General features: G+C 55.8%; 3 protein-coding genes across 3 annotated transcripts; 2 read left to right on the forward strand and 1 right to left on the reverse strand.

The window, feature by feature from the left end:
* Window positions 1–13: 13 nt before the first annotated feature.
* On the forward strand, window positions 14–4,469 carry PTSG_00428 (uncharacterized protein). Its single transcript, XM_004998920.1, has 13 exons — window positions 14–329; window positions 637–714; window positions 855–933; window positions 1,189–1,248; window positions 1,422–1,479; window positions 1,743–1,974; window positions 2,113–2,158; window positions 2,321–2,410; window positions 2,621–2,749; window positions 2,928–3,230; window positions 3,441–3,626; window positions 3,794–3,852; window positions 4,116–4,469. The coding sequence occupies exons 1-13, from the start codon at window positions 82–84 to the stop codon at window positions 4,231–4,233; spliced, it is 1,686 nt and encodes a 561-aa protein (XP_004998977.1). The 5' UTR covers window positions 14–81; the 3' UTR covers window positions 4,234–4,469.
* Window positions 4,336–12,053, reverse strand: PTSG_00429 (protease PC6). Its single transcript, XM_004998921.1, has 8 exons — window positions 11,637–12,053; window positions 10,950–11,342; window positions 9,723–10,580; window positions 8,567–9,287; window positions 8,041–8,179; window positions 7,661–7,758; window positions 5,087–7,377; window positions 4,336–4,861 (listed from the first exon to the last, which is right to left on the reverse strand). The coding sequence occupies exons 1-8, from the start codon at window positions 11,976–11,978 to the stop codon at window positions 4,604–4,606; spliced, it is 5,100 nt and encodes a 1,699-aa protein (XP_004998978.1). The 5' UTR covers window positions 11,979–12,053; the 3' UTR covers window positions 4,336–4,603.
* Window positions 12,054–12,206: 153 nt separating this feature from the next.
* Window positions 12,207–16,832, forward strand: PTSG_00430 (uncharacterized protein; the record flags this gene model as incomplete). Its single annotated transcript, XM_004998922.1, has 10 exons — window positions 12,207–12,294; window positions 12,694–12,794; window positions 13,028–13,159; window positions 13,350–13,483; window positions 13,720–14,190; window positions 14,474–15,184; window positions 15,322–15,506; window positions 15,709–15,820; window positions 16,104–16,254; window positions 16,551–16,832. The coding sequence occupies 10 exons, from the start codon at window positions 12,207–12,209 to the stop codon at window positions 16,773–16,775; spliced, it is 2,310 nt and encodes a 769-aa protein (XP_004998979.1). The 3' UTR covers window positions 16,776–16,832.
* Between the last annotated feature and the right edge of the window lie 1,443 nt (window positions 16,833–18,275).

Below are 18,275 nucleotides of genomic sequence, written 5' to 3' on the forward strand. Positions count from 1 at the left end.
TTTTTCGCTGACTCGGCGATTTCTTGCGACGCCTGAATTCAGTCGTCGTAACGCGGGAAGAACAAGCAGAGAGGCAAAAGGATGAGCGAGCCAAAGCGGCAGCACGTTGCGGGCAGCAGCAGCAGCCGCGACCACGCTGATGTTGCTGGTGATGCTGGTGTTGGTGTGAGGGAGGAGGGTGTGCGTGATGCCGTGGACCGCCATGCCACAACAACACAAGGGCAGCAGCAGCAAGACGGGCAGCAGCAGCAACTGAGCCAGAAACAACAAGAGGAGCGCAAGAAGAAGATGGCAGAGTACCATGAGAAGAAGAGCGCCTACCGCCGCAGGTACATGTCACTTCCCATACAATCTTGTGCTCGCGTGATGGAAAGAATAAGGCGTCATGGACAGACACAGCATCTGCTCACCTCGTACATGCGTGCATGTGTGCATGTGTTTGCTGGTGCTCACATCAGGTGCCCACATTCACATCAGGTGTTCACATTGGGTGTTCACATCAGGTGCTCACATCAGGTGCTCACATCAGGTGCCCACATTGGGTGTTCACATTAGGTGTTCACATCAGGTGCCCACCACCCATCTGTCGATTAACCCCCGCTCGCTTCCTCATGTTGCTTGTTGTGTTGCGCATAGGGCGTTGGACATGTCCGTTTGCAACAAGTGCGGCAAGAAGAGCGAGTTTACCCTGCGGAAACTGGACGCTTACTGCAGGTTCCAACATAACACACACACACACACGCAGCGCTTGTGCGTGCCTGGGAAGCTTCGCCTTGATCCTACATGCCTCGCATTGCCACCCAAACACGCGCCAGCTCACACGCCAATGCACACCACTCGCACACATTCAAAAGGGAATGCTTCCGTGACGCCTTTATTCGAAAGGCGCGCAGGGACATGGGACAGCATCGCATCATGAAGCAGATGGAAAAGGTGCTCAACCGATACGTATGTGTGTGTGTGTGTGTGTACGCGTGTTGGTGTTCACATTGGGTCCATTGTATTCTTGAAGGGAGCTTGTGAGGTTGTGGCAGTCAGTCAGCTTGCGCTATGTGTGTGCCAGTCGCTGTGCTTCACCTACCCACCTCTGTCTCCCCCCTCCCCGATTTCCTTCACTTCCATGGCTGCTGATATTTGTGGCTTCTTCCTGCACTGAATACCTCTTCCCTTTGGCTTATGGGATCGCAGGTGATGCTCGCGTACTCGGGCGGCAACAGGTCCTCGTGTCTGCTGGCACTGATCCAGGAGGTGAGGGTCTTCACGAAACACAGCACCATACGACGCTGTGTGATGTGCTGGGCGGCGTTGCCTTTGACCAGAGCTTTCCACCTGCTTTTCTCCGTAGCGCTCTACATCCGACACAATGCGGCATGAGCATGCTTACCCTGTCTTCCTTTCGTTGTTCGTCTCGCCCACTGTAGATGACACACGCCAAGAAGCGACCTCTTCGCATCAACCCGTTTGTCGTCCATATTGACGGTGCGTGCCCTCACTTGCCAGTCACATGCAGCAATCTTGCACCTGCTGCTCAGCTCTGACTATCTTATCACACACACACACACACACACTCACTCACTCACTCACTCACTCACGCACTCACTCACACACACACACACACACTCACTCACTCACTCACTCACTCACACACACACACTCACTCACTCACTCACTCACTCACTCACACACACTCACACACACACACACACACTCACTCACTCACTCACACACACATACACACACAGAGCGCACGGTGTTGCCCGAGCAGCAGCGTGCTCATGCGCCCACCAGCGAAGCAATGCGAGAGGTTGCGTCTCGCTACGGCTTTGAGCTGCACGTGTATGCCCTGGAGGACCTGTTTGCAGCTGACCTGCGTCGTGCACAGGACGTGCGAGATGGCACGGCGCAACAGCTGCGCAGCGTGTTTGCAGCGCTCAAGACACCAACAGCAAAAGAAGAAATGCTGCGAATCCTCAGGTGTGCGGGTGTGAACGCGTGTTGGTGTGTACGTCTGTGGGTGTGTGTATGTGTGTATGTGTGCGCGCGCGCCCTAAGCAGAGCCGTGATGAAAGCTGGTGTGTTCATTTCTCTTCTTTTACCTTTGCGCTCCTTCAGGTTTGATCTCTTGGTGCGAATTGCACATCTGCACGGCACTACAAAGGTGCGTCTAGAATGAATTGTATGTGTATTGTGCATGTGTATTGTGCATGTGTATGTATGTGTCGGTGTTCGTGTATGTGTGCGCTAATGTGCTCGTATGTGTGCGTGTTCAAGTGCACAACTCACCTGCGCTGCTGTTGTTGTCGTTGGATGTCGACTGCAGGTGATGCTTGGCGACTGTGCAACGCAGCTCGCCATGCACTGCCTCACTCTTCTCACACGTGGGCGTGGAGCAGCCATCGCACACTTGACCGTACGTCTGCGTACATGTGCTTGTGCGTGTGCTTGCGCCTGTGCTTGTGCTTGTGACAATGCTTGACATGTTGTCTGCCTACCTGCTACCAACTTGCAGTGCTTTGCATACTGCCCAAGTTACATCTCGTAACGTTCCATTCCGCTCCAAAACAACCAAACACACACACACACACACGCACACGTCACAATCCTTCTCCCGCATGAGCAGGACTTCTCGACGGAGCGAGAGGGCGTCCACTTTATGAAAGCGTTTCGTCTGCTCTCCGCAAAGGAGGTTGCGCTGTACAACTACACCGGCAGCGTGCCTGTTCTCGGCCGCACTTGCTTCACAACAAAGGTCACCGCGCAGTGTTTGCTTGCTTGCTTGCTTGCTTGAGCGTGGGAAACATGGGTTGACATGACTGTTACTGTCCCCGTTCATTCTCATCCAAATGCACACACACACACACACACACACACACACACACACACACACACACACACACACACACACACACACACACACACCGCTGCAGGCCAATTTCAACGCGAGCTACGAGCGGTTGACGGAGCATTTTATTGCGGGCCTGGAGGTGGATTTTCCATCCACTTCAGCCTCTGTCATTCGCATCGCGCAGAAGCTGACACCGTCACGCGAAACCAACTCCTCGACCAGCACCACAACACCAAGTGCTACCACGGACACCAGCACCACCAGCACCACCAGCACCACCAGCACCACCAGCAGCAGCGTTGACGTGTGTGTGCTGTGCGGTGATGCCATTGAGCCGCGAGACATCAATCGCCTCGCAAACCATCACAAGCCAATCACCGTCAACGTACGTGAATGTGCACGATGTGTGTGCATGTGTGTACATGTGAATGATGTGTGCTTGTGTGTGTGTGTATGTCTGTGCGTGTATATGCGTGTACGTATGTGTGTGTGTGTGTGTGCGCGCTCATGTGTGCGTTCCAGTTGAAGGCAAGCGTGTGGTCACATGGCTTGCACCCCCTCACCATCCTTGATGGTGTGCCGGCCACGCTGCCAGGTGCCAATTGGCTCCCCGGCGACCGCTACCTCGACGTGCTGCAGCTCTGCGTGCGAGTGCTCCTCAGACGCGCGTACGACTGCTGTCGAACCATCCACACCAACCACATCGCCAGCACCGATGAGTGCAATGACGAACCTTGTCAAGCTTGTTTGCTACGGTTGCAGGAACCTCCTACAACAAGCGGTGCGGTTTTTTTTTTTTTTTACATGTGTGTGTTTGCGTGTGCGCTGTCTCCTTTTGTCTCATGGACATTCTCCCACCCACTTTGTCTCGTCCAACCCTTCCAACAACAACAACAACAACCACCACCTCTGCGCATTCAACTGCACACACACACACACACACAACAGGACGGCGCATCACTTCAGCTGCCGCACATCCAACCTCGCGTCGCACAGCGCGTCTCCAGGTCCGTCCTACAAAAAACACACATGACACATGCGAACACACAACACACACAACACACAACGCACGACGCACGCATGCACACACACACCCACGTGCACACGACGCACACACGCACGCACACACACACAACACACCCACACACATTCACACACCACACATTAAACACAACACATATAAACACCACATATAAACACCACACATCACACACACACAGCGCCCACGCCCACTCCTTCGCTCACACCACGGTCCTTCACACTGCCGCAGGCAACGCATGAAGGAAGAGATTCAGGAGTTCTTGTTGAGCGACAGTGACAACGACGACGATGCTGACGATGATGGTGGTGATGTTGACACAAAGGCGGACACTAGTCATCGGGACTAATGACGACGAAAACAAGCAAGGAAGGAGACACAGATGTGGTTGTTGGGAAGACATTGGTTGTAGGCCCTAGCGCGTGTATTGTTGTATGTTCCCAGGTTGTGTCGTTTCAGCAGTGGTTTGGTTTGGTTTGGTTTGGTGTGAATTCATTTATGCTAGCAAGCAAGCAAGCAGAACAACCTTACACTTTGCTCCCCTTGCGCTTTGAAGAGGATAACACCATAAATGTTGGAATCAACCATATTGTCACAAACATCACATCAAATCATGTCACGTAATGTAACATAACGAAACACAACAACACATCAGATCACCCGCCAATCAAAGCTACCACAACAACACAACACACACGAACAACACCACCACACACTGTTCAAATGTCCGACTGCGGAAAGTCTGCAAGCAGCTGCACAGATGTGCCCTCCGCCACCACATCACGGGCATGCCCACGACCAGCCCCGTTTGTGGGCGGCGATTGGGAAGAGGAGGAGGAGGAGACTGACGGCGCAACGACATCAAAGGGGGCGAGGTGGTCGCCGTGCAGCACAAGATCATCATCACTATCGTCGTCAGACAGCAGCTCTGTCAACTTGACGCGCTGGTACGACACGCGCGCACGATTTGCCCGGCCCTGCAATGAATCGTGATCGTAGTGATGGTGACGGTGGCGTTGATGGTGAGATGTTGTGGTGTGCGTGAACGTGGCAGTCAGTCACACACATACCATACATACACACGCACACACACACTCTCTCTCTCACGCACACATGCACACACGCACACAAACACTTACACAAACACGTACGCACTCACGAAAAACATCCACAAACAAACATCCACAAACAAACAAACGAACCTTGAGCCTGACGACGACAAAGAGAACCACAATGGCGATGACAGCTAGCAGGACGGCGGCCACAGCAATCTCGACGGTGCTGGTGGGGACGCGCCCGAGGTACTGCGCGCCACTGGAGGACGTGCGATCTGCAGGCGTTGTGGTGGTGTCAGCTGTGGCTGGAGGTTGGTGGGCGCGTGCAGTGGTGTGCGACTGCGCATGTGTCGACGCACCCGCTGTCACGGTTGATGTTGTTGAAGATGATGGTGGTGGCGGTGATGGTGATGGCTCCACTGGTGTGGACGGCGTGGTGCTGGTGTCCAAGACGCATCCTGAAGGAGTTGCGTTCACGCAGCGGCCGGGGCACGACGGATGGCACGCCTCACACATTGCCTGCTCGTTGGCGAAGAAGCCAACGGGGCATGCAGAGACGCACGTGCCCTTGTGTATGAAGTTGACGCACTTCCCGCCCGCACAGTCTGCGGCTGTTGGACCCGTGCATCCGGCCAGACACTCGCCATCACACGCCTCGCACGTGTCCGTGGCCGTGTTGTGATACGTGCCGACAGGGCATGTGGAGATGCACTGTCCATCCAGCTGCACGTGTCGACACGCCGTGCAGTTACTGGCACCGGGACCCGAGCACCCGCTCGCGCACTCTCCGTGACACGGCTGGCACACCACCACGGTGCCAGCGCTGCTGCCCTCATCACCGCCATCACCAGCGTGCGGCGCGTAGAACCCACGTGGACACTCGGCGAGACACGTGCCCTGGGATTGTACATGCACACACGCCTTGCAGTCCCTGTTGGTCGGAGCAAAGCAGCCATTGCACTCTGCATGGCATGGCTTGCACAGGTTGTCAGTCGAGTCAAGATACTGGCGGGCCGGGTCCCTGCAGGATGAGTCATCAAAGCACGTCAGCGTGCCATCGGTGTCGACAACACCAGCGTGCACACATGCCGTGCACTCCTGCTGCGTTGGGCCTGTGCAGGCGTCGCAGTTGTCAGCGCACGCGTGGCAGGTCGTGCCGTCCTCAGACGCGTATGTGCCGGACGGGCAGCTCGGCACGCAGTTGCCATTGTACGTGATGCCAGAGGAGCATGCATCCTTGACGCACTCGCACACGGCCGTGTCAAAGTAGGAGTCGGACGGGCACGACTGGTGCTGCGTTGTGCAGTCGCCGCTGTCCAGACAGTCGCCTGCAGCAGGACCGCTGCACCCGTGCTTGCACGACGCATCGCATGGCCGGCACATCTGCGCGTCGTCCACGTACTCGTCAGCCTGGCACTGGCGCGCACACGTGCCGTCGCTGGCAGTGACGTGCTTGCAGCTGTTGCACGACGCAGCGCCGGCAGCGTGGCAGCCTTCCTCGCCACACTCGCCATCGCATGCCTGGCATGCAAAGTCAATGTCCTCGTAGTGGCTGACAGGGCATTCCGAGAGGCACTGCTGGCCAAGGTGCACAGACTTGCACGACGGCTCTGTGGCGCTCACATCTGCTGCCGCCTCAAAGCACTGGCGGTCAGATGGGCCAAAGCACACGTCCGCGCACTCTGGGTGGCACTCCTCGCACACGCTGCGCTCCGTGGCGTACATGTGCACGGGGCATGACGCAAGACACGTGCCATCGTGGCTCACGTGCTTGCAGCGAAGGCAGGCGCCTGGACCCGCGCCAATGCACCCGTCGCACTCCGCGTGGCACGTCCTGCACTTGGAGGACGCCACATCCTCATATGTGCCCTTGTTGCATGCAGGCACGCACGCGCCATCTTCGTCCTCAAAGGCGAGGCAGCGGTTTCCACTGCTGTCGCTGGTGCAGTCGTGAGCGCTTGGGCCCGTGCAGCCGGAGGCACACTGGTCGTTGCAAGGGAGGCACACGTTGCTACTGCGGATGGTGGCGTGTGGATACAGCGCGTGGAAGGCGGCCGTGTCTGTGCTGGCAAAGTAGTCTGCCGGACACTCATCAACGCACTCTGTGCTGTGCTGCGCATGTGCGCAGGGGCCGATGCAGTCTGTGACATCGGGACCGTCGCACCCTGAGAGACACTCGGCGTGGCACGGCAGGCAGGCGAGCGACTGGTGGTCCGGGTAGGTGTGGTTCGCGCACACGCACACCTGGTGCTCGTTGGGAACGCGGGAGGGCGGACACGCCTCCACGCATTTCGTCACAACGCTGCTGTCGTCGTCCTCCTGGAGCTGAAGACGCAACCCTTTGCATGCGCTGCACTTGGTCGGGCCCGCACCCGTGCATGTGTCGCGGCACTGGCCATTGCACGCCATGCACACGCCATCGCTGCTCTCATACGTTTCTGCGGTGTGTTCGTTTGTGTGTTCGTGTGTGTGCGTGCGTGTGTGTGTGTGTGTGTGTGTGTGTGTGTGTGTGTGTGTGTGTGTGTATGTGTGTTCGTGTGTGTGTGTGTGTGTGTTGGGATTCAAGCAACCTGTGTGAGAATGGAATGACACGGCATGCTGAGCAGACCACCACGCAATAGACAACACGCCCAGTAACGAAAGGGCACAGCTTTCGCGGAACACACACACACAACACACACACGCACACACACACACACATACACACACACAGATGTGTACCTTCTGGGCATGCATCGACGCATGTGCCGTCAAAGAGTTGGACATGTGTGCAGGCCATGCAGTTGTTGGGACCGGGACCCGCGCACGTGTTGCACTCGCTGCAAACGATGATCGTCATGGTAATTGCAGACGCCGCATTGGTGCGTGGGCAAGGAGATGCGTGCGAACGATGAAAGGATGAAGGAAGGCGTGTGAGTGCTTGTGCATTGTCAACCGTTCAAAGTTAAACAACCACGTGCACACAAACACAAACACAAAACACACACAGATACACACAGGCACACACGCACACACAGACAACCACGCATAACACAACACACACGCACACACAGAGGCAAGTAAGCAAGCGCATGCTGAAAACAAAACAGCAGGGAACTCACGCATCGCAAGCCTGGCACTGGTTGTCGTCATCGAGGTAGTGGTGCTTTGGACATGTGTCCACGCACTTGACCTGACCACCTTCGCGCAGCGTTGCGCCAACACACGCGACACACTCGTACTCCGTTCGGCCAAAGCAGCCTGCGCACAGCACGCCAGGCACAGGAAGTGAGTGAGCAAGTGGGGTGAACGAGAGAACACGCATGAATGGGCGAGAAACGCGATGGGGCGATGAGAATGCAAGAACACAACAACCATCGACGGTGAACAGGGAGGGAACGTATAAATCACACCAAAACACTGATGGCCCCTCGCACACATTCACGCACACTCACAACAAAAGACAACAAAAGACAACACAAGACCACACAAGACCACACAACACAACACAACACAACACAACACAACACAACACAACACAACACAACACAAGACCACACAAGACCACACAAGACCACAACACAACACAACACGCGGAAAATCTTCCCATCAAAGCCACCAAGAAGGCAGTGGTGGTGATAGCCGCACCTTTGCACTGTGGATGGCACTTGACGCACTCCTTGCTGTCGTCAACGCCAAGCATGCCAATGTCCCCGCAATCTGCAACGCACGTGCCAGCGTGCTCGTAGTGTTGACAGGAAACACATGCTGTCGGGCCGGCGCCAGTGCACCCCTTGGAATCGCACTCTGCGTCGCAGTTGAGGCACTGCCCGCTGCTGTCACGGTATGTGCCCTTTGGACACGTCGTTGTGCCGCCGCTGTGATCACCGGTTGCTGTTGTGCCGTACAGGATGAGGGTGGCGTCAACAAGCTTCGCGCTGCCTGTGCCGAAACTGCGCGCGTACAGCTTCCACTTGCCCAGCGGCGACTCCCCCCAGTGGCGCACGCTCATAAATGTCCAGTGGATGCCGCTGTTGCTGTAGTCCGAAGCGCGGCGCGTGAGCAGCTTCGACTTGGTGCCGGATGGCGCCTCAATGTCAAGCACAATGTCGCCGCGGCGCGGGGAGTTGATGTTCACCATCACCTGCACGTGCTCCAGCTCAGCGATGGTCGTGTCTTGCCGCCGCACGTCAAACGCAACCGTAAGCGCGTCCGACATGCTTTGCGTGGCGGGGATGGCGCTGTTGGGCTTGATGGTGTTCTTGTGCTGCAGCTGCTTGGGTCGGTTCTCCCACGTGCGAGCAACGTCGACAAGCTTCTTTGCATCCAGCACCCCAAACCCAAACGCATAGCTCATCTTGAACCCAGCCTGCGTGGCCGTAACCATTACGTTGGTTGCGGATCATGCGAATCGAGAGGAGGAGGAGGACATGCGTGTGCACAGCAGCAACGCAGACAATGAATGTGTGCATGTATTTGTGTTTGTGTATTTGTGTATGTGTGTGAAAGACAGATAGAGATAAAGAGAGAGTGTGTGAGAGGTCACACATACACGGCAGTAGGAACACCCATACACTTACACACACACAGACTTCCACGCACTTCCACACACACACTTCCACACACTTCCACACAGACACTTCCACACACAGACACACACAGACACACACAGACACACATACACACACACACGAATACTTCATACACGCACACACAGACACACATACACACACACGAATACTTCATACACACACACACACACAAACACTTCATACACAGAGCTAAAAGCCGCAAGCAAACGTACGCTGTTTGTGTCCCAGCTGTTGCCTGGGGTGCGGGTGCCGCGAACAATGACGTGCTGCACATCGCGCCAAGTCAGTTTTGGGTTGGCCTGCAGCACGAGCGCCACGAGACCAGCGGCAAGCGGGGCCGCTGCCGACGTGCCCGTGTGCGCGTGTGTGCATCCGTTGTGCAGGTCGACAGTGGTGATGGAGCGCGTGCCGGAGCCGCTGCTGTATGTGACGGCGAGCGTCGATGCGCACTTCTCCGTGTAGTACGGCACATTGTTGTGCTCGTCAATCGCCCCAATCGAGAGCGTGTAGGGGCTGTTGGTGTACCCATCGCAGTTGCAGTCGTCAGCGCTTCCGCCGTTGCCCGATGCAAACAGGTAGATTGAACCGAGTCCACCACGCCCCTTCGCAATGCCGTCACCAAAGGCCTTGCGCGCCAGTAGTGCCGGCCCTTCCATCGTTCGCCCGTCATCGTTGGGACCCCAGCTGTTGCTGTACACGTCAATGTGTTGCGGGTTGAGACTGAGCGAGTGCGCCTCCACGCTGTCTGTGACGGGGCCATCCAACATGCGGATGCCGCCAATGTTTGCCTCATATGCAATGCCCACGCCACACTTCCTGTTGTCGCGGGCAGCAGCAACCTCGCCGCTGCAGCGCGTGCCGTGCTTGTTGATTGGGTACCGCTCGTCGGGGAAGGGGTCATCGTCGTTGCCGTTGATGTCTGTGCTTGCCTTTGGGTCGTAATTTGCCTTGAGGTCCGGGTGCGTGTACTCAATACCGTCGTCCACAATCGTGACAACGACGCCTTTGCCCGTGATGCCCTCGTTCCACACAGGCAGCACATTGTGGTGGTTGTCGCTATGCGACTGATACTGCACACGCATGTGTTTGTTTGTGTTTTTTTGGTGCGGGGTTGTGTGTTTGTGCGTGCAATTGTTTGTGTGAGAGACACAGAAAGAGAGAGTGTGTATATGTGTGTGGGATGTGTTTGCGAGTGTGTTTGTGTTGTGGTGTGTTTGCGAGTGTGTTTGTGTTGTGGTGTGTTTGCGAGTGTGTTTGTGTTGTGGTGTGTTGAGTTGAGTTGTGTTGAGTTGTGTTGTGTTGAGTTGAGTTGTTGTTGTCAGGACATGGGTGCTTGGGGCACGTGTGTGCACTGAGGTGCAGCAGGAAGGAACGCACAAGCATACACGTACGCATGTACGCTTGTACGAGCACAGGCAAAACAAAACTGGACCACGTACCAGGTGCCACTGGACTGAGAATGAAGGATCGTTGATGGTTTTGGCATACGCGTCCGCGTCAAAGTCACGACGAACACGCCCCAAACCTCCCTGCGATTCAGGACCTCCACCACCAGGGGCTGCAGCATCCATGCTTGCAAGAGCGGACATGTCCTCATCAGGTGCGGTGCCGGCGTTGCCTGCGTTGCCTGCACGCAAGGTGTCCAAGTCCACGGCGTAGTGGCGTGGGCGGTGCAGCAAGCGCTGCTGCTCGGCCCAGATGACCCGGGACTCGTTAAGCAGCCGGTGCGTGTGGGGCGCAGCATGGCGATGCGGCTGCACGCACTCTCCGGCTGCTTCTTGTTCTGGATCGCAGCTGAGCTCAAAGTGATAGAAGTTGTCCAGCCCGCCGATCTGCAGTCATTCAGGGTTGGAGTTTGGAGAAGAGGAGGGTGGGGGTGAGACTATGTGCTATGTGGCCCACAGACAACCACACAACAAGCATGCACGAAGCATGCATGAACATACACACACACACACACACACACACACACACACACACACACACACACACACAAACATATCCACACACAAACATATCCACACACACACACACACACACACACACACACACACACACACACACACACACACACACACACACACACACACACACACACACACACACACACACACACACACACACACCGGTCCTCGATTGCGAAACCCGTGAGCGCGGGCCACTTGATCTGCTGCGTCGCGGTCTCCATCAACGTGGACGGCCCAGAGATTGTGGAAAGCGCCTGGTTCACCCACTTTCTTCAACCTCTCCGCCGTCACCACACCACCGTTTGCGTTGTCCTGAGCATCACCATGCCTTCTCTCCAACGCGCACACCATAACCACCGCAGCAACCAGCCCCACCAGCAACACCAGCTTCACACCTTGTGCAGCCATGCCTGCCATCACGCCGCAGCGTCGCACACGACCACCACCTCCACTTCTTGTTGCCTTGCTTTCGGTTCTTCTTTTGCTTCTCCTTCCCACCATCCTCAACTGTGTGTGTGTGTGGTGTGTGCGTGTGTGTGTGGTGTGTGAATGTCGCCGCCATCTCCATCCACCCGTCCATTGTTTTTCTTGTTTACTATCTTTCTGTGTGTCTTGTGTCGTCCCAACAACGCCAGCAAACAACACAAGCACAACAACACAAGCACAACAACACAAGCACAACAACAACACGACCTCCTTGTGTGTAGCTGTGCCTTGCGCCTGCCTGCAATGACGCGTCGCTTGCGATCCACGAGTGGCAGCATGCTGCCGCCTTTGGATGAGCGGCAGCGTCCAAGCTGGAACTTTAGCACAGATTGTAAGCGCGTGCGTTTGTGTATGTGTGTGTGTGTGTGTGTTGTTGTTGTTGTTTAAGTTGTTGTTGTTGTTGTTGTTGTTGTTTAAGTTGTTGTTGTTTAAGTTGTTGTTGTTGTTGCTGTTGCTGTTGTTGTTGTTGTTGTTGTTGTTGTTGTTGTTGTTGTTGTTGTTGTTGTTGTTGTGTCTGTTGTTGTGTCTGTTGTTGTGTATGTTGTTGTGTATGTGTGTGTTGTGTCTGTTGTTGTGTTCCTCCCTTTGTCCGTGTGGCAGTGCAATGGTGTGCGTGTCATAGTGCTCGTGCTCACTGCACTGGTGGCATTGCGGCGCACTGCTCACGCGTCCTGGCTGCGTCTTGCTCACTTCGCTCCCATCCTCGGCCCCTCTTCTTTCTCAATGGCAGTGCACAACAGCAATGGCACTGCCCAGTCCCCATGCAGATGCAGCACGTGCAGGTCCATTCACCGCCACAGCCGCCGCCTCGAGAAGAAGCAGCGCTCCATGGTAAGAACATGTGTATGCCGTAAGTGTGTGCATGTGTGCACATGTGACGCGTGCGTGTGTTGAAATGAAGGCGGGTTGACTGTGCGTGCTCGTTGCTTGTAGCGCACGCACGTTCCCCTCTTCGTGTACAAACTTTCACCATGAGTGCGTTCGTCCTCAGCCCTCTCACATACGCACACTCTCATGCATGTGCACACATGCACGCACCCACATGCATGCACATGCACACACAGGAGCGGCTGCCAAAGCTCCCCTTCAAAGTCGGGGACCGTGTGCTGGTGACGGGCGATCGTGTCGGTCTTGTGCGCTGGGTTGGTCGTCTTGATACCCCATACATCAACCCCAACATCCACGTCGGCGTCCATGTAAGAGATTTGGTGGCAACAGGAGAGCAAATCAGCAGCAGGAAGAGTGTATGTGTGTTTTTGTGTTTGTCTGCGTGCTTGTTTGTGTGTGTTTGTGTGTTTGTCTGCGTTTGCAGTGCACGTGTGGCAAAGTGCACCTGCGCCCGTTTTTGTCCCACACGTCCTCACATCATGCATTCCATGGCGGTAGCTGGACGACCCGATTGGGGACACGGACGGCGTGCTGAAGGGCAAACGGTACTTCTCGTGTCCCGAGCAGCACGGCGTCTTCGTGTCAAAGGACGAAGTCATCCTTGCCAAAGGCCGTCACGACCTCAACTACAAGTGCGTGTGTGTGTGTGTGTGTGCATTTCAATACCATTGTGTTTGAATTCACCTCTGTGTATGTATGTGTGCGTGTGTGTGATGCTGACATTGGCTTCTACATGCATGCACCATGTACCACCATGCACATGTGTGTGCTGTGCGCGTCACGATTTGCACTCAAGAGTGTGCTCCGCCCATTCCTCATCAGCCCCACACCACCAACCGCTGTTGTGTTGCTGCTTGCTGCGCTGCAGGATGATCACGCCACCAGACAAGGCCCGCCCCGCCCCGCCGCTCCTGCCGCCCGTAAACAACAACGCGACCACCACCACCACCACCACCACCACCACCACCAATGGCACATATGCACAGAAGCCAGCCACACGCACGTCAAGCGCGGCAACACGGCGTCGCTTGCATCAGACGCAGCGGCAGCTTGCAGCAGAGCGGGCAGGACAGGTGGCACAGAACGCGCTGAAGAACAAGCCGTGGCGCGGCTACATTCCCGATGAGAGTGATGCTGATGCGTGGACGGGCAGCGAGGATGATGCAGACGATGGCGGTGATGGAGGCGATGACAGCGACAGCGATGATGATGTGTTTGTGACGGGCGTTAGAGGTCCAAGCGAGGACGAGAGGGCGACGAAAGAGCTACTGGGACGCGTGGATGATCAGCATTTGAAGAATGTGCAGGAGTCCGTCTTGCAGCGCGCACGCGATGCAGAGTACGTCAATTCCTCGCTGTGCTGCACTCTCACACGGACATCTGTGCATGTGCATATAAGTTTGAATGTGTATGTATGCACATGTGTCTGTGTGTGTATGCACATGTGTGTATGTGTTTATATGTGTCTGCGTGTGTGTGTGTGTGTGGCAAAAAGTGTGCTTAGACATGAGTGCATGCACATGTGAGGACATTTTCTGCTGTCTGTGCATCGGTCACCATCGCGCCTCCATCAACTCACCACCATCAACTCACCATGATCATCACCACCATCACCACTTTAGACGACTGCTTGCTGACCTTGAACTGCGCAACAATCGGCGCTCCCCTGCCGCGTCCCATCGCCAATCGCCATCACAACCACGGTCGCGGTCACGGTCACGGTCACGGTCACACTCGCGCGTGCACTCTCCGCATCGCAGCAGAAATGCGAGCGCGCGGACAGGAAACGGCCGCGGTGCTGAAAGGAACAGCAAGGCTCCTCCATCGCCAGGGCGCTTGTCACCCCATCACCACCAGCAGCACCAGGAGAAGCAGCCACAGCAGAAGCAAGAGCGAGAAGCGTCCCCCACGCCGTCTTCATCGTCGCGAGCACGCTCGCGTTCGCGTTCGCCGCGTCCACGAAACGATAGGACAACAGGAGCCGGCCGTGGTGATGAAAGGGGGACCAAAGGGGCCGAGCAGCCGAAGAAGGTCGCAGCGGAACGTGGCGCACGTGCGAAGGATAGCGCCAATGCACCGGCGAAAACATCCGATGACAGGGAGAAACATGATGACGGTGGTCACGCTGACGAGCAACCCAAAGCGCAGGGTCAGGATGCAGAGCTTAGGCAGAACGTACAGGCACCACAGCAACAGAAACAGAAGCAGCAGGCATCAGCAACCACGACAGCACAGAATGCTGATGGTGATAATGATAAAGGTGACGATGACATGGTTTCGGCGGATGAACTCGTGCGTGATCTCTTCGCAGCAGCAGACGTCAACAACAACGGGTGTGTTTGTTTGTTTTGTTTGTTGTTTGTTTGTTTTGTTTGCCTGTCTGCTTTCGTGTGTGCATGTGTGCGTGTGTGCGCGTGTGCGTGTACCTCTCACACCCTGTGCATTGCGCCCCGCATGCCCATGCGAACAGCTATCTGAACGCGCTCGAGTTTGCGCACGCGGCGTACACAGAGACGCTTGGGCTTGCGCTGACGGCTGGGCAGGAGGCGCAGATGATGGAGGCAGTAGACACGACTGGCAACGGCCGCGTTACACTCGACGAAATGCAACCACTGTTTGTCAATCTCCTCGCCCACGTCTACGGCGATGCACAAGGTCCGCTGCCCCCATGTTTATGCGATGTGTTTCTGGGGGCGGGAGTGCTAGTTGTGTGTGCACGGACATGTGTGTGTGTGTATGCTCCACTGTGCGAATGCTCTTTTGCTTGCTTGCTTGCTTGCTACGTGCACGTGTCTGTACCTGTCGACCTCTACGCCTTCCTTCACCATCACTCCTTCCTTCCTCCACCCTTCAACAGGTGACGAGTGGCAGCTTGTGTACTCGCGCCCGCCATATGAGGTCCACTTCCACAAACCCTCCGCATCCCTCGATATTCAGCTGCCCCAAGACGTCGACGACTACCACAGGCAGTGCGTTTCCCCCTGCGCATGTGTGTGTGTGTGTGTGTTGGTGGCTCGGAGTGGGATTGTTAGCGTGGCGTGGTGTTGCGTTGCGTGCAGACATGCGTTTCACAACCGCTTACATTTGCTGTTATCACGCGCAAAATCACACACACACACACACACACACACACACACACACACACACACACACACACACACACACACACACACACACACACACACACTTACACACACAAACAAATTCAAACCTCCACACCACCATCCCCCCCCCCACTGCCTTGCTGTCCAGGGTGTACGCGCCGCCGCAGAATGAGATTGACCTGACGGCGCTGTATGCGTTTCATGCCGGCGACACCACAGCGCGCGGATCGCTCGCCCCAGATGAACTCGTCGCCGTGCTCTCGTCCCCAGACCTCGGCCTCAACCTCTCTCAGGAGGACGTAAGATGTCCACGGGCAGTGGCTGGTGTGCTGGTGGGCTGGTTGGTGGGCCGGTTGGTCGGTTGGTCGGTGGGCTGGTTGGTGGGCCGGTTGGTCGGTGGGCTGGTTGGTTGAGGTTTGACAGCGGAAGAGAGGAAGGATAGTTCACTGCTCCACGCCGTGCTGACACTCACCTGCATCATTTCAACCGCGCACTCGCGCGTACTTCTGCATCCACGCACATTCGCATGCACAAATTCACACGTACACACACGCGCACTCGCACACCCTCTACACACAACCACTTGCGTGTCCAGCTGGACTATGTTGTTGCTGTGACGGAGCTTGAGGCATATGGGGAGGTTGCGTGGCCGCACTTCCGGCTGGCGATGCGTGTGCTGATGGCGCGGGAATGGTTTGAGGCGCTGCCACCGGGCGCAGAGTGGATACGCGTCGACTCGGAGCAGTTTGGGACCGTCTTCTACCACCGCGAGACCGGCGAGGCGCGCTATGATGAGCCGGAGCAGTACGCAACGTACTGACGCGGCTGCTCGCAAGCATGCACAACAAACAACAACAACAACAACAACAACAACAACAACAACAACAACAACAACAACAACAACAACAACAACAACAACAAACAACGCATAGCGGGTCCACACCGTCTCCGTTTCTTTATTCCACTCCTGCACACGTGCCACGTGCTTGGTGACGATTTCCATTTGCTTCAGTCTGAATGCTTGCTTGTGTTAACAAACATACGATCAGTGATGTGGTTTCCTTTTCAAATGATGACACGACTCGCTCCGTGCCTGGGATTCGCTGCATGTGTTGTTTTGTCCTGTCGCTGAGTGCTGTGTCCATGTTAGGGACATCATGTCACTTGAGCGGATGTTGTTGACATTGCGCTTGTGTGTGTGTGTGTGGGGGGGGGGGGTGGGTGTGTGGGGGTGTTGGGGGTGTGTGGGTGTGTTTGGAGTTCTTGGCATTTATCTGTCCTCATCCACCCAACTGCGTCCCTTCATTTGACCCCTCCCCGATTGATTTTCGTCCTTACTCATAAACGATGCCTGTTCTCACTCTTGTAATTTGTGTTGCTGTATGCACAAGGGGAGGTAGCAACAACGCTGAAAAGAGGGGGGGGGGGGCTTGAGCGAGGACAGAGTAAGAGGGGTTCGGAGAGCAAGCTTGCAAGCAACTTACAAGGCAGCATGAAACAAAAAGACACAACGACTTCTCTCTCACCAGGCTTGCTGAGCAAACGTTGTTCAAACAAGCAGAAGACTCACAGAGGACTAGAAGGGACCAAAGGTGGAGGGCGTGGCTTGCCTACTTCTTCTTTGTCTCATGGAACAAGACATGCTTCCGAACTGCGTGCAATCACAAAGGCAAGACAAACAAACACAAGTGCACACCGTGAGTTGTTTCTGGACTATTCTCGCGGCACCGACTTCTGCGATACGAAAGACGGAGGGGAGAGGTAGAGAGGGAGAGAGGGAGAGAGGGAGGGAGGGAGGGAGGGAGAAAGCACTGCGTTCGAAAGCGCCTCTCTCCCTGTGTGTATGTCTCTCTGTCTCTCTGTCACTCTGTCACTCTGTCTCTGTCTCTGTCTGTCTGTCTCTGTCTGTCTGTCTGTCTGTCTCTCTGTCTGTCTGTCTGTCTCTCTCTGCCTGTCTGTCTCTCTCTCTCTCTCTCTCTCTCTCTTTTCAAGCCATTTTCGGCTCTCTGAGCGGGCAACAAACGAAGGACCAAAGCAAAAGTTTGGGAGTGGCGCAGAGAGCACCGTGACACGGCTCGCCGTTCAGACACCAAAGCAGGACGAAGAAGGAGGAGGAGGAAGAAGGAGGAAATAGGGTTAGCCGTTGGTTTGTGGTACCAGTCGTGGAAGATGGCAGACCAAATTGAAGCGTTGTACGACCACTTTGTGGGCGAGGATGGGGGATTTGGTATGACGGAGCTACGCAACGTGCTCGAGTCCATTGGCTCAAACGCAGTCGCCTCCAATGAAGTCACCCTGCACAGCCTGCTCACACAACTCG

This window comes from Salpingoeca rosetta, assembly GCF_000188695.1.
Source record: "Salpingoeca rosetta unplaced genomic scaffold supercont1.1, whole genome shotgun sequence".
Lineage (NCBI taxonomy): Eukaryota > Choanoflagellata > Craspedida > Salpingoecidae > Salpingoeca > Salpingoeca rosetta.